This window comes from Girardinichthys multiradiatus, chromosome 4 (assembly GCF_021462225.1).
Source record: "Girardinichthys multiradiatus isolate DD_20200921_A chromosome 4, DD_fGirMul_XY1, whole genome shotgun sequence".
Classification (NCBI taxonomy): Eukaryota; Metazoa; Chordata; class Actinopteri; order Cyprinodontiformes; family Goodeidae; genus Girardinichthys; species Girardinichthys multiradiatus.
In genome coordinates, this window is record NC_061797.1 from 34,016,049 (window position 1) to 34,032,566 (window position 16,518).

The 16,518-nt window shown below is 38.3% G+C and overlaps 1 protein-coding gene across 6 annotated transcripts in view; it reads right to left on the reverse strand.

Annotated features, from left to right (window-relative positions):
* The window catches only part of esrrga (estrogen-related receptor gamma a), an 88,747-nt gene extending 75,143 nt beyond the window's left edge, over positions 1–13,604 (reverse strand). For 4 of the 6 annotated variants that reach the window (XM_047363927.1, XM_047363925.1, XM_047363926.1 and 1 more), the window contains exons 1-2: positions 13,229–13,604; positions 3,931–4,089 (exon numbers count right to left, since the gene is read on the reverse strand). In XM_047363927.1, the coding sequence (XP_047219883.1) occupies positions 3,931–4,089; positions 13,229–13,284 (215 nt within the window). In that variant the 5' untranslated portion in view covers positions 13,285–13,604. Of the gene's footprint in view, positions 1–3,930; positions 4,090–13,224 lie in introns of all 6 variants that reach the window. The other 2 variants (XM_047363928.1, XM_047363929.1) reach the window with 2 other exon arrangements.
* Positions 13,605–16,518: the final 2,914 nt, after the last annotated feature.

Below are 16,518 nucleotides of genomic sequence, written 5' to 3' on the forward strand. Positions count from 1 at the left end.
ATGCTGAATGTGGCCAGCCACAAATCATTCTTTTAAGGGAAAGATGCAATCACAAATTCATATTCTATTTGTTAAAAGTATATGCAAAATTTATGCAACTGTAACAGATACAAATTGATATTACTTATTTGCACGATTTTGGTGGAGTCTGTTTGTGAAGTGATATAAGGGATATAAAGGTTGAGTTCACCCCTTCATAAAAGAAAGGTTATTGATGATAATTTTGTGGCTTGAAAATGTTATCGCTTAGCATCAGGTGTGCAAGAGAAATTTTGTCCAAAATATATTGTTTACTTCTCCCAATTCTTCCTCTTATACAGAGAAAGACAGTGACCTGGGTAAGGTGCGACATCCAATGAAACTGGGAAAATAAAATAAAGTATTTAGGAACAAAATATCCCTCCATCGGATTAAAAACACATTTTATTAAGCAGATGGTGAAAGAGGATTTTCACTCTAGTAAATATGGCAGGGCTTTCAAATGTGACATGGGAGGAGGAGATAGAGGGAGGAGGGGTAAGAAAGAGAGAAGGAGACAAGGAGGAAATGGGGAAAAAAGTGCAATGCTACAGTGGAAATAGATAAAGAAAAAAGCAGAAAGTGTGTGAAGGTAAATGGTATTTGATCATAGAGAAAGAGGGGGGAAAACTGAAATATAAAAAAATGTTAGAAAGGAGAGCAGAAGAGACAAGAGAAAAGGAAAAGGTGCAGCAGTGAATGGAGCGTCAAAGCTGCATTCTTTAAGCAGATCAGATTTGGGGAAATTGGGCTGTCACTACAGGACTGTGATGATTTACACCTATCCATCACTGTAAGAGGAAGAGTAACAGAATAATGCACAGCAGCTGGAAAAATGTAAGAAATCCATCCTAAACAGGCAGCATTTGGCCCTTACTTGTCAATTTTCTGTACAATATTCTACAAATGATGGTTTTAAAAACTAGAAAATCTAATTTAACTTTATGTGCATCTTTTTTCTGTGTATTAAAGGTTTATTTATAGAGATCAAATTTGTTCATTATGTTTATGTAATGAACTGCTCAAGGTTAAAAAAAGAAAGTAAAAAACAAAATTTTATATATGATCTCTTATCACGAATACATCCATCAATATTGTTCACAATCGTTCCAGACCAGTGAAAATGTACACATTTTCACCCTGCCACAAGCTGCAGTTGACACTTGTCTCTTCAGCTTACTCGCCTGATTTTGCCTATCTTTCCCCCACGGCCTCCTTCCTCCGCCTACCCCTCCCCTCACTCCTGGCTCATGCACCTTACAGCCTCGCTCCTGGACCATCTGTTAGGGAATCTAATTCACATCCAGTCATAATCAGGTTTGCTGGAGTGCCCACTGTCTCTACCCATCTCTGACGCTCTGTCTATCTGTACCTGCATTCTTTGCTATGTATTTCAAAGCCTGTCTTTGTCAGTTTTAACTTACAAAAAAAAAAAAAAAAAAAAAAAAACTCATTACCCTTGTCTCTTTTCTACAGAGCTTAGGTCGTTCCAACTTAAAGATATTTTGTGTACTTGCACATGTCATCAACATCTTCCTGTTATTCATATTCAACTTCTGCATCATGTTTGCTAGGAGCACTTCAGATTAACATAACTTTATTTGCTGTTTTTCCGCATTATTTCTCAAGAATTGTAATGTTCTTCTAAACTTTTTCAACATAATATTTTATAAATGTAAATAAAAAACCTGTAAAAACGTAAATGTTTTAATGATTACTGCACACAAAATGCTAAGCACTGCATTTACATCTGATCCTAAAAATATGTATATTAATATGTGTGTATATGTGAGTGTTGGTCCATATTTCAGAATAAGGGGAGCTTAGGTGAAGGGGGGCGGAAGTTAATGAGAGGTGAGTGTCTGAAACCATCTCCCTCTTTTTCTCTCTCGTTCTATCGCTGCTTCTGCAGTAATCCTCTTCTATAAATCTGCAATCCAATCAGTGTTGTCTACACTAACACACACCCGCAGACCCGCAAACACATACACACAAGCTGTTGGGAGGCCCATCTGTGTGTTAAGGCAATCTGCTTTATCATTATGATTACATTGGGCTCAGTATACATGTTGTGTTTGCGAACGTTTGTGTGTGTGTGTGTGTGTGTGTGTGTGTATGTGTGTGTGTATGTGTGTGTGTGTTCTAGCCAGAGACTATGTGTGTGTTCATGCACACTGGTTAACATTAATCACATTCCCATGGCTTGATGGCCTAAATATAAAAAAGGGTATAATATTGTTGCTGCCCAGAGAAAACTATAGATAAAAAGAAAAAAATAATTTTAGAAAAAGTTGGGCCTGAGAAAAGCTTTCACAAAATAAAGCATAACGATTTTTCTTATTCTTTTATTTAATACTTAATGTATGTTACGCAGCTAAATTATTTAGAAGTAGAAAAAAAAAATAATGTAAAATAAATGAAGTACTGCTGACTTTTACAATAAATTACACTATTTAATAACAACTAAAAGTTGACAAATTTACAACCACAACCATATGTTTTAGAGTTTGAAAGTATGTGTGTGTGCATGTGTGTGTTTATCAGAAAGTGAGTACATAATTGTGACTAAATCAAATCAGCACAGCTGGAGGTCGGATATCCTGTGGAAGTACTCAGGCGATCTTATACTGCAGGTGTGTTTGTGTGTTTCCATGTGCAAACGAAAAAACACTTTGCACTTGGAAATAAAATCTGACTCATGGATCTAAACAGTTTAAATGCCGCCATCATCCCAAAATTTTATGCATGATGGGTTACAATTCGCAACTGCTCAACTGACACCTACAACCAAAACCTGACGCTGTGCTCCTCAGTGTGGAGTCATATTTACGCATACATGGTTAAATAAGGCATGTCACCTAAGGCAAAACTTTGCACCTCTCACCCCCACTGCATGCCACACGCATACACTCACACACCAATGTAGTGCTGATTGGCCAGGGGTCGGCGTGAGAATGGCTTGCCAGACCTCTAATTGGCTTGACCCGGACTAACCCTAAAATCCTATTGAACTAAGACTTTCCAGTCTGTGGTACACACTGTAATATACACACACACTTAACATTAGAAAGCTTTGTGAAAGCCTAACAATGAGCTAATCAAATGCGTTCTAATAGGCTGTTCAAAACCATACAATACCCGCATTATCAATGACTGCAATACTTAGGTAATCAAATAAGATCATACAGCAAAGGTTTTTAAGACAAAAAAACCCTATTTTTTTATTTGAAAGCATTTTGCTTTTCATCTGGAATGCATGAATAAAGTTTACAAAATCTGAATCAATATTAATGAAAAATAATACAGTAAATACTGAACATGTAGATTATTTTCCTGTAGTTTAAGATAATATATTACAGTATATGTAATGAAAAAGAAAACATATACTTACTATTACAGTTTTGAAATCTGGGCATGTATCATCGTTTGTTATCCACAGAAATATTTAATTTTCAAAAGACATAAAAAGTGGCAGACAGTAAGAATGAGCATGAAGACAGAGAATATTAGGCTTTATTTCATGTCACCTGTTTCCCTTGTTTTAATATGAAACAAGCTGCTTATTAACAGTGATGTTTCTAAAAATACACCCTTTGATAAAACTTACAGCAAGTGAGATAACTGCACTGGAGGAAAATAAATCTCCTATTTTGCACTGTGTTGTAAAAAATGTATGCAGTTAAGATTATGCAGTATGCAGTTCAGTATTATTAACAGAAACATCTTAATGCTACGAATGAGCTTCCAACAATTTCTGTAACTGAAGGCTTTACTTTTCTCTCTACTGGATCGGTATGCTTGCCTTTTCTTTTCCCTCTCGTGTCAGCTACAGAGTGTGACTTTTGCGTAAAACTTAAGCAGGACAAGCTCATTGATTTGCCATCACTTGCATCTTTTGTAATTCTGTCTTACCTGGGGTTGTAGAGGGCATGTGCGTCTCTCATGTGGTTGGCTTCTAGTGAATCGTAGCTCTGGTGCATCCTCCAGGCACCAGCGCCGCATTTAACATATGTTGTCTTCGAGTTTTCTTCACTGCTGCTGTTCACCAATGGCCCTTTGGATAAGTTCATTCTGAGTGGTGGGCAAATTTCAGGGGGATAAAGAGAATGATAGCAGTGAAAAAGCAGCCAATTGGAAAGACATAGACAGAAAAATGGCAGGAAGAGATGTGAAGATTCTCTCTGTCTCAATAAGGATGTTGTATCAAACAGTACAGACAAAAATCTGCTAATATTGAATACTTAACAATCTTCAACTACAGTAAAAATATTTCAATACTTCTCAATCCTTTTCCGTTCAATAAATCTTAACATACAAGGACACCAGTACAAGAAATGCAATGAGAGACAAACCGATGTGGGTGAAATGTATTTAATAGACCCAACATGCAGACAATCACTTCCCACATGCTAATTTTGCTTATTTGTTTGGCCTCAGTGTGAAACCGCTCAGCACAGTTTGGACATAGAGATGCAGGCCATAAAAAGAAAAGACTCACTGACACACACACACACACACACACACACACACACACACACACACCAACACAAATGCTGACATGCTGGGCCAACAAGCAGATGCACAGACTGCCTTCATAGAGCTATGGAGGGGACAGGTTGTAATTTTAAAGCAGCAGAGGCTTTTGTCTTGTTGTGTTAACACATTTTAATCAAGACAGATCAGTTGGTGCATATATGCATCATTGAACGTTAACTGGAGAACATTCCAGCCAAGTTTATTGTCTGAGGAGTTTTACTAGTTTTAGCCTTCGATAATGCTTTCAGAATGAGGGAAAAGCAAGAACGCACCAGAAGACGGTCTACCATCCGTCATTTAAACTCTGCTCCAACGTCAGGCGAAGAATTGCCGCAAAGGTCAGCAGTGTACAACAGAATCAAGACGGCCCATTTCTAAATAAACCCTAAACATTAAAAGGTACAATGTAACTAAAAAGAGGACATTTCCTTTGGTAAACATCAAGAAAGAGGAGATAAAAGAAAATAGACACATCTTTTCTTAAAATAGTAACGATTTCTTACAAATATTTTAAACAAAGTTTCGACACAAAAAGTTGGTTTACAATGAGAAAAATTAGAAAACTTTTTTTAACAAGGAAAAAATGTTTCTTTTCTATAAAGCACATCAAAAAATGCTTTTTAAATGCTGGTTTTTAAAATATGTATGGATTGTGTGTGTGTGTGTGTTTGTGTGTGTGTATTGAAACGTCTGTTGGGCATATTCATGTCCAGTGGATGCAAGTGTTTACTTATTTCCAGTATGTGGTTTGTTTGATTTTAGATTTTTTTTGTATTCTCTTTTCTTCCAGATGCTGATGAGATATGCATTTTATATCAATTTCATTGACAATAACTAATTTTATCTTGTATCTTTATGCCAAAACAGCAAAATATTTTGATGTTTGTAGAAAGCATGGTGTGTGTACCAATATCTACCCATACAGTTATTATTTTAATAATTTTCATCTCGTTTTTATAGTTTTGTCAATTGTTTCCTAGTATAACAGCTCACTAGTTTTCACATTTCTTATAGCAATATATAGAAAATAAACCATGCTACTTGTTAGTACATCTGTTTTTTATTTAAAGATCTGAGATGCAAATATTAGAAACTGTGAAATGTGTACATGTGTGTCTAGTTGCGGGATGTTGGCAATTGTTTAGGCAAACCCGGTGGACACACAGGTAGATAAACCAATGACATGTCTGACAACTATCCCTCCTTCCACCCACAGAGCAGCAATGGTGTAGTGCGAGGTAGAGGCCAGGGTGTGTAATATGTAGGTTTTAGTTCCACTCTGGTGAATAGGAGAAATCAATATCTTTCTGCTGCCACTGCTGCTAGAGATGCTTATTGGCTTTGGTTGTGGTGTCACAATGCTATACAGACAGGCAACTCTTAATACTGCAGTTTTTATATTGGAGTGTATCTTGGTGTACCCAGATTGAAGTATATTCAGTACCAATAGGCACATGATAGTTTCAGTCTGAATGGCCTTTCTCTGTGTCATAATTACCGTGAAGAGAACTGTTTATCCTTTAAGCCAGTATAAAGTGAAGAGATGAAAAACGAGGATTAAAAAGATAAAAGAAAGCAATTTTCATATCAAAAGTACCTCAAATACAGACATGCTGTGTTAAAAAGAACGCCTATGTTTACATTGTCCTGAGATAAGACACAAATATTTAGCCCAGGGAATTTTTCCCCAATTGCTTGCATTAACCTAAAACTACTGTGGATTACTAAAAGAGACCTATAATTCAAAAACAAACCTATAATTCCTCAATTTCTAGTTAATTAACATTTAAAATTCAGCAGATAATCATTTAAATCTAGTGTTACTTGTAAAAATGTTAATGCTGTATCATTTCTTATGAATGTAGAGTTAAAACAGAGAATAAGAAATAATTACAAGAATTATAAGAATAAAAAAATATTAACCTACGTGATTTTCACTAACCTATTTCACGCTCCTGTCACTGTGCATAAGCAGCCCAAACACACACCCATGCTGAATGTATATGTGAGTTAAAGTTGGGAGGTAGGGAGATTGAAGGTGTCTTTCTGATGCTCAGTGACTCAGTCATGTGTTGCTGGTCCATCTGTGAACAGAATGACCACAACAAGGTTTGTGTGTGTCCATGAGTGCATGTGTGTGTGTGTGTGTGTGTGACACGGTGATGCAGTGATTGATGAGACAGTTACCAGCCTTGCTAATGCAACACACATTTATCCCTGAAGAGAGCAAATGGCACACTGCACACACATGTGCATGCAGAGCTGCAACTGCCCTACCTTATTACCCCTCTAGTCAGGCCAGCCCAATGTCTAAAAGACTCATCCAGAATGTCCATTCCTAAAAGTGCTTAAAGATAGTTTTCAAACTAATTTGGACTGCTGACATACAGTATAGGCAGCTGAAGAATAACTAAACATAAAGAATATGTGACAAAGTTAGTTGCACAATAATTGTGAACAGGAAAAAGCAGATTCAGAAGATCTCCTGAGCTTAATTAGAGCACAAAAACATGCTCTGCTGAATAAAATAGGAACCAAATGATGCTCTTTTTATCAGTACAATTGAACCACTGAATTGTTTCTTTTTAAGTTCCTCTGAAACCTCCTCCATTGATAGCAGAAATACTTTAACCTTTATTCCTCAAAACTGGACAAAAGCCTGGGATAGGTAAAGTCTTGTATTTAAATTTATATTTTTAGTCAGGAGATAGAAATGAGTAGGTGGACGAGCATATTCTGCTCTGAATGTTGTCTATGTTGCTCTGCGTGTGACCACAAGCACATCAGAGCAGGTGGGTTTGGATGAGGCACGAGGTGTGTGTGTGTCTGAGCGGATGTGTGTGTGCACGTTAGCGTTAGCGACGGGAGCTGTTAGCGGGGCAGGCGGCAGATGGGCTGTCGGCCTTAATAGGGACTGAGCGGGTGCAGAAAGGTGACAGCTTCACAAGGGAGGGGTGTGTGGAGAGGGAGAAAAGGACAGTGTACGCATGTGGCGGCGGTGGGGAGGAATCGTGAAGGAAGACAGAGATAAAGGAAAAATGACTTATCAGCAGGGGTGAGGAAAAGAGCAGATCAGCTGCGCAAAGGAATCCACCTCCTCAGGGCAAGAACTGTTTCGCCTGCTCTATTATTTTTTATTGCCTTAATAATGTACTTATATATATATATATTTATATGTTAAAATGTTTTCGGAGTCTGAAGAGTTTTGCCATACAACTACTCTGTATTAAGCTGCAATGTTTTTAAGTATTAACATCTTCTCAGTTTTTTTTTTTTCTTCATATATGTATGTAAACAGTGCATCAAGAGGTACATTCAAAGTGCACGACAGCAAATGTGAAAGGACTGAAATCATGCATGAGAAAGTTTTACAGAAAATTCTACATTTTCCTATGTCTGTGAGTTCTATCAAAGAATGCTGGAAAATTACAAAAAGGATAATATACCTTATATAAGAAATTCACTAATGTACCCTAGAACCTGGTTGCTGATGTATTTTGTCTTTTGAGAGTCATGCTTAGAGGTGCATATGTGCAACACAGAGTATGTTTGCAGATCCGTGCAGCTCTGCTTGATAGGTAAAATCCTGAGCCAAACAAGCAGAATTAACAAGAATACATGTTTTAATCTAAATAAAGTAAAGAAGAGCTGCAATGTGCCCTGAACATAATGCATCTTTGAATAATTTAGAAATAGACGTATTAGCATTTACACAACAGGTTTAGTTTTGTAAAACTGAAAGACAAAAAATAACTTCAGATATCTAAAAATAACAGCTGTAGGTGCAAAGATCTTGTTAGTTTATAATTGTCTGTTTATGGGGAGAAATGCTGTTGTTAAGCACCTACATTTTTGAATGTGTAAAAAAATGGAAGTACATAACTAAATATCAGACACATTCATTAAATGGAAGGATGTATTTGCTAAGTTATAATAATTTAAGTTACGACTTAAATAAAGGAAATTTTAAGTGCACATTTGAGCTTCAGGAAAAAGAAAAAAGCGGAGAATTAAAAAAAAACCTCAAGATAGTGTTGGGATGGTGGGCTGGTCTGTCATTCTCTCTCCATCAGGCACACACATGAAGCATGATGGTTGGATGAGAGGAGGAATATTTCACTGTCAGCCAAAAGGCGGCATGGTCATTCATTTCTTTTCCTCAATATTCATTTCTTTCCCTTGTATCCATCTCTTTCCTGTTCCACTATATCATTCTTTTATGTCTTTTTGAACCAATTAGGCTGTCTCAAAAAATGACAATTTAATCAGACTCAGTTTGAGCACGTAAAAAAGGATGACTACCCAAACAGGCAATCTATAGGCTCTACCCACGGATCGCACACAATGGAAAAAGTAAAAAAAGACAGACAGAACATCTGAACCTGCACTATGCTGGAACAGACTTTTCCACACACATACAGGTATGCACACCTTCTTTCCATCTGAATCTTCTCTATTGTGGCCAAGTCTTTGCTGTCTCCTTGTATTAGCAGTGGTTAAGGGCTTTGGAAGCTTTCAACAGAGCACAATGGCTTTACACGCACGCATGCTTAAAACAGCCTGCTTAACAGTTAATGCAATTGATCTGCTGAAATTACCCATAAAACATAATGTAATATCCATATCCAAGTTATCTTGTTCCCTTTCTTTTTCCAAATAAAAGCTTAAATCTACAGGGGGAAATCTGTGTCTAACATCGAAAAAACTGTGATTTCCTAACCTCTCACTTGAATGAGACAAAAGTCAGAAGCGGCTGTCTGATGAGTAATTCTTAGAGGGAGCATAAATGATTTGATAGATCATCATAATAGGAATAATAATTGAATGCACATTTTGATATATGGATGACGGGGATGTATGGATGATGGAACGCGGGGAATGAGAGGATGAGCGCAGCAGAGAAAATGGTGGGGGGGGGGCCGTGTGGGGAGGAAGAGATGAGCTGCGATGTCTTCTACCATCTCTCTCTGTTTTTCTCTCTCCTTTCAATCAGCACTTTGCCATTCAATCACACAAACACACGCACATTGCTTCAAAGCCAGTGTGGTGTAATGGTTGTTTGTGTGAGTGTGTGTCATAGCTGGTAAAGTCTCTCTTACTGCTCTTTCAACACATAAAGGCCTGCACTGACCCATGCAATGATGGATTGAATGAACGTCTGTGAAATTCACATCAACATTAAAACCGGTGGTCGCTGGTGTACTAAATGTAATTACTGATACAGGAAGGCACTTATGTTTTATCTGTAAATCCTTAAAAAAAGGTGTTTTTTGCTATGTGTGTGTTTGAATGAGAGTTTGTGTTTTTGTGCACGTGTGTGCGCTCATGCATACATGTGTGTCCGTTGGACCTCCTGAATGCTGGTGTCAGACAAAAGCAAACCCCCCACCCCCCTCACTTCACACCTCTCGCTCTATCCGTCTCTCTCATTGCATCTTCCTCTTTACGGGACAAATTTACCACTGGAATGCCCGGACTCTTCAGATGAGAGAGAGGCCCGCCTTGAGCCTGAGCAAGATTCTGTGTGTGTGTCTGTGTGTGCAAGTGTGTGCGTGAAGGGTTATACAATGCAAAAATTGACAATGGATTTCACAGAGACACACAAAAAGATGAACAACTCTTATACAGGCCTTTGATGGGTCACACATGCACACTCGCACGCAAGCCCACACATACACACACACGCACACAAATTGTGGGCTGGCAGACACAAACTCATGCATGGCAAAAAAAATAAAAAAATGCTTGATGCACACCCGCTCACACACTCACAGACGTGCACACAGCCTGCAAATCATCGCGGCACATATTGACATGCTTTGACAGATGAATTAAGTAAATGATTTTATAAGGAGATTAAAAGGATTTTAATTTATGCAATCTCTCTTTACTCTCTCCCCCCCATCTCTCCCTGCAGTCAGCTTTACCTCTGTGTCTCTATGGCTCTATTGCTTCTTTTTTCCTCATGGCCTGAAAAAAAAAAAAAACTGCAAAAAGTAAAGGGGCGCAAAAACCAAAAAAACCATGCTGTATTTTTCCCTTCATGTTAATTGATGTTTTCTTAATTGTAAAATATAACAAGAACCGCAGATTGACAGATTGAGCACTTTCAAGATGTTTGGCCTTCAAGCTCAATTTTCATCAGGAAAAAAAGTTAATTATTTTAAAATATTTCAAAACATTTTTCGTCTGAAAGTTATTTTCTACCAACATGATAATTTAGCAAGTTCCGAGTGCTAAACAATATTGAGCATGGCCTGACATGGCTGATAGATTATTGAATCCATTTAAATGTTTGATAAAACATTACTATCACACTTTAATATGATTAAAAATTAATTCATCATCTTATGACTTAATTTCTATATAAAATATACCAGAAAAATATTTGAATAACATTTTCTAGCTACAAAAAAACTCAACTCCGAATGAAATCTATGCACTATGTTCCTCTTCCTAATCGCGCCGCAAACCTGTGCCTGAAAAATTTGCACGGTCGCTGTGCAATTCTCTCCACAGGTCTGTCTTTTTCGCACAGACAGACAAAAAACATTAAATTCACTAAGGTCACAGTAGAAAAAAAATATATTTTAATCATATGCAAATTGTATGTATATGGTGACATGGGGGGAATGTAATTATGTTAACAGCTTAAGCGGTACTTGTTATTATTATTGGTATGATCATCATTATCCTTAATATTTTAATTAGGAAAGCGGTGCCTCAAAGCAAAGGAGGCAAAGCCTGAGTGGAGAAGAGAGAGAGGTGGACAGATGGATCGATGGAAGGATGAAGGTGCGGACAGACGGGTGACTGGACCAGAGGGTCCTCTGAAATACGTGAGAGAAAACAGGCAAAAAAAAAAAACAAACACAGGTGAAATTCCAGTAATTCCACTACTGATTTTAGGAAGTTAAGGTTTCTTTTCGAGTGTTCACGATTTCCTCAACACACCTTTGTGCACAAATATAAACATGGAAAAGAAAAATATTTTAGTAAAGAAATAAATATGTTTTCTAGTCAAATTCAAAGTTTTAAAAGGAGGAGCCAGGGTGGATTCCTCAGCAAAAAACCCAGTGTGGGGCTGGGAGACCAAAGCTGTACAGACACAGCCAACAGGGTTGCGTCCCTGCAGACGGAGGAACCTTAAAGCCAGAGTTTGTTCAGGACATTGAGTCGACTGATTTCCAGATGGTATTAAAGTCAGCATTAAAGCATATTTTTACTTTATTTCTAATGACGTATTAGAATCATAACTGAAATTTCTATTCTAGTTTATACTTCAGATCTTTGCTTTTTTAACATGTTAAAAAACAGCTAAATTAAAAGATCAAAATTAAAGAATACATTAAGTTAACTTTTTAAACAGCAGTCCATTCAATGTTAATATGAAGGTTTAATTCCTCTTTCTGTTCATTTCTGACATTGGTCCCTGACCATTTGACATGCTGTGCAGATAAGATGATCCAAAAGATTCACACCCACCCACACACACACACACCCGCACACACACCCACACACAAAGAGAAGACAAACTGAAACATACAAAAACTGCAAAGTTTCATTTAAATGTTTAGTAAAACACTTCAATAAAACATCTGGGCTCATCCTGTTTATAGATTTTTTTCTTTCATGTCTCCGCTTCAGACTTTCTCTCATGAATACCCCTGACCCGTGTCAATAAATGTATTTGTCTTAAAGCCAGAACTAAAACAAACTCACTTCACAACTTTGTTTCTTATCTAATATAGCTTAAGATCATGTAGAAAGTAAGTGCTTTATACTGACTGATGACACACTTCAATGCATCATTTCAAAAGTGCTTCATATTTTTTATGTTGAAAAGACCAACAAACAAACATATACACTACTAAAAATTGCTGATTTTTATTTTCAAATTCAACATTTTTAAATTCAGATTGTGATTGCCATAAATAATCAGAGAAGAATGAGCACAAACTGCTGGAGCAATCAGTCAATCTGCATTTTTAACAGCCTTTTATTTACACCTAAAAGAGCAAAGTGTTGGCTAAAGGAGCAGCTGAAGAGTCACAATGCGTGTGTGAGGGAGTGTGTAACTGTCTCTAAAACCTGCGCGGGGCCACACGCTGAGCTGCCTGTCTGAAATTCAACCTCCTCTGGCATTTAAGAGCACAGCTTTGCCCCACTCGTTTTCCTCCTCTCTCCATTCTTATGGGCCGCTCTCCTCCTGTCCCTTCATGTTATTCCTGTAACCCCAGTGCCCTGCTACCTCACTACGTCTCTGTTTGGATGAGCATGCACAACACAGTTGTCCTAACTGACCTGGTGTTTGGCTCTGAGAACAATCCGACTGAAAGTAAAACAATCTGCTGAAGCGGAGAAAGTGAAGTAAAGACTGTATTTCTGCATGTGTGTGAGTGTCCGTGAGTGTGTGGCTTTCAGGTGACAGAAAGTAGGCTCTCCTAACAAACAGAATAACTGCTGTATGGATACTGTAACAGCACACAGATGCACACACACTGAGGCAAGGATCGCGTGCTACCTGACAGCAGAAACAACCTTGACACGGTGCCGGCCACCTTCACTGCATTCCAGCATACCAACACACATGCAGCCACTCAGTGGAAAACAGTTGAGATGACAAGTTGGTTAAGGCTTAGAAAGGTAAGATTAAAAGGTAAAATTTACCTACTCTTGTTCAGAGTGCATTAAAAAACACTCGGATAACGGGTGTCCTACCGACTCCATCAGCGATACCGGGTCATTGTCACATCAACCTCCTCTGAAGAACAGCAAAAAGGTTTAAAAATATAAAAGTTTTGATATGTTTCCTCTTTCCCCTCTTCTTTCTCTGCTCTTCCACTTTTTCTCTCTCTCTCCCAGTCCTTCCTTCCACTTGGAGGGAGCAACACAATTACCAGGCTCTGCGCTGGCTGCACTGATCAGCTCTGCGTGTGTGTATAGATGAGAGGGAGCGCGTGTGTGCTGTGTGCATGTGAGAGCCGAGGGAGAGGGGAGCTATAGACGCACAGGCAGCCAGTCAGCCAGCCGGGCAGTTGGGACAGAAAACTGTGCTGCTGTCCTAATCAACGACTTAAAGCTCCGATAGCTGCTCATGAATATTAAGCAGGATTTTGCATATGCAGTCCCTTAGGTCCCGGTCCTGCAGCCATTGGTCAGCTGCCCACCAATGGCTGCAGGAATGGGTGGAGAAAGGGGTGGAGAAAAAGGGGAGTGAAAGCAGAGAGAGAGGGAAAGCGGCAGGTAGAGAAGGAGGGATCGGACAAAGAGCGCAATACAGAAGAGGTGAAAGAACGAAACAGAGAAAGGAACAGGTGAGAGAACGGTTTAAAGAAAACAAAATGCCTTCTTTCCTTTAATTTATCTTTCTTAACACATCTGCAGGACCTAGTTTTTTTCCAAAACCTTTCTGTTCTGGTCTCTACTACTCTCATTACATGGCCTTGGCATTTAGACACCCACAAAAACACCACACATCTACAAAAAAACAACTATAACATAACTTTTCTCTCTGCTTTCTTTAAACTTTGTTAAAAAGTCTTGACACTGATTTTTTTTAAGCTTTCCTACACCAACCCACCTTGTCTGAAGACATATTTGTGGTGGAAAATATGGATTTGAGCTTGCTTGGCTGCAGGACACAAAACTGACCTAATCAAACCCACAAAATTGCAAGACTACAGAAATAAGTGTAAGCTTGACCCTAAACCCAAAGCTTGAATAACATGTCACACTGCAAATGCACACAGACAGGCAGAGCGCAGCGGAGCCCATCACAGCCCAGCAGTAAAATACGAGATTATGGCAATTCCACAGTGCTTGTCCTTTGTTGTGGAATGATTTGGGCATGATTGGGACAAGGTTCTTCCTGCTGCTTGCAGTTTCTGTCAAACCCCTCTCCATCTCCTAACCAGCGCGCCGTTTGCTTCCAGTGTCTGCAAACACACTGAGAAGTGTCTAGATTGAAACTCCAGGAGAATCAGTGCACGGCTCCTTAGTGTTGAAACGAGTGGGTGACAGAGGAATGGCAAACAGGGACGCAAGAAGATAAGGAAAAGAAAATTGGAGCCCAATAGAGATTTTGGTGTGCTTGGCCAAAACAGTACAGACTAAACTTAACGTCTTTTTAGCTAATGTTTTCCAGTTTCCCATTTGACATTTCCATCACTCTGGTACCCCAACACAAAGGATGGAGGTGAGTGCTGAAAAGAGTCAGATACTGAGAAGAAAATCAGAATTGTGGGAAGGGGGGATGCAGAGATGAAAGGGAGTGGTTGTAATTAGCACATTTGGAAGAAACCAGATAATAAAACATTTCCTGAAACTAATCTCTACTTTGAAGTACGTTTGTGTGTGTGTGTGTGTGTTTGAGTAAGTGGGTTCGTGCATGCGTGTTTGCGTGCGTGGACCAACAATAACAACCTCTTTTTTCTCTATTTTTTACATGACATTATTTTAAATTTCTGACATATCTACTGGTTAAAAAAAACTCTCAACATTTAAGTAAATAAACTAAATGCATATTTCTTATGTGTTACTCTGTGAGCTGATGGCAGGCACTTTTTCCACCCCAAAAACATGTTTAAAGGCAGGTATACTTCTTGTTTGGGATTGTTCTTATAGCATGTACTGTTTTTATAAATGTACTGTACTGAACAAAACCAAACACAGTTCAAAAGTGATAATCTGCATAACTCAAAACATTATTATAATTATTATAACATTTACTAACTATTTCAGAAGTAACCCAGAGAATAAAGTATTCAAAAAGGAAGAAACTCACAAACACACATTGATGCTGCTTTCCATGTGGATGGAGGGAGATGAATTCAAGCACATTCACAGATGCTCTGAGGCTCACACACACACACATGCACAAAGACACAGTTATGATGTATCCAGAGGCTTATAAGCATTGACAAAGATGAGTGTGAATCAATGCTGCCACCACCACTGCTCAAACAAATCTTTTACTGAATGTGCTGGGAATCCTACACACGTGCACATCTAGCATTCTTCAGCTTGTGGAGACACATTAAGATGTAGGAACACTAAGCTAATGTTATAATTAACATGCAAGTTAAATGTGAAACGGTTTTATTGCAAGTTGTTTGGAAATATTAAAATGAGCTAAAGTGAGTGACAGGAAGAGAGAATATCTAGAAAACTGCGTAAAGTTCATAATAAACACAAGCATTTAAAAAAGCTATTTATACTGTTAAATATTAAATAAAGTATTATAGAAAAATACTAAAGGTCTATTGTGCACATAAAATCATAAACAGAGCTAATTCACAACAGCAGAAAACAATGAATATCAAAAATCTTCTGAGTCTTCAAATAATCTGTTCTCATCATTCTATATCTCTTACCTTTTATTCTCCTGTCTGACCCCCATCCACCCTACCTCATCCCTCCTAGGCTATTGATTGCCTCTGAATCAGAGTGTATGTTAAAAGTGACCCCTTTAGATCACTTCCCTCTGTAAGTAGACAAACCCTCGTATTAAACACAAAACAGTAACCATAAAACACAAGGAGTCTTCATATGCAATTCCTTTGAATTTCTCTAAACAATTTTACCATTTTTTTAACAACATTGTGGAACTTGAAATATAAATTCACACTCAACCTATAACCATTAATTGCATGCGTGTGTAATTGTGTGCTTGCACCATCTGATGGTTTTGGTACTGTGCAAACCACTGACATCCCACTCTGCTCTTTTATCAGTGATTGTGTGCCTGAGTCTGTGTGGGTTGCGGGTTTTGACCCTGTGGTGGCAGCCTGTTGACGCCTATGGAAGAATTATCCTTTGCAACTCTTACCAACATTAATTACAGCACTCAATAGGCCACAGTAAGCTCACTCAAAGCAATGCATGTGTGTGTGTATTTGGCAGCTTTGCTGGTCAACACGAGCTTTAACAAATTCATGAGGTAGCCAATGAAGACAGGTGACC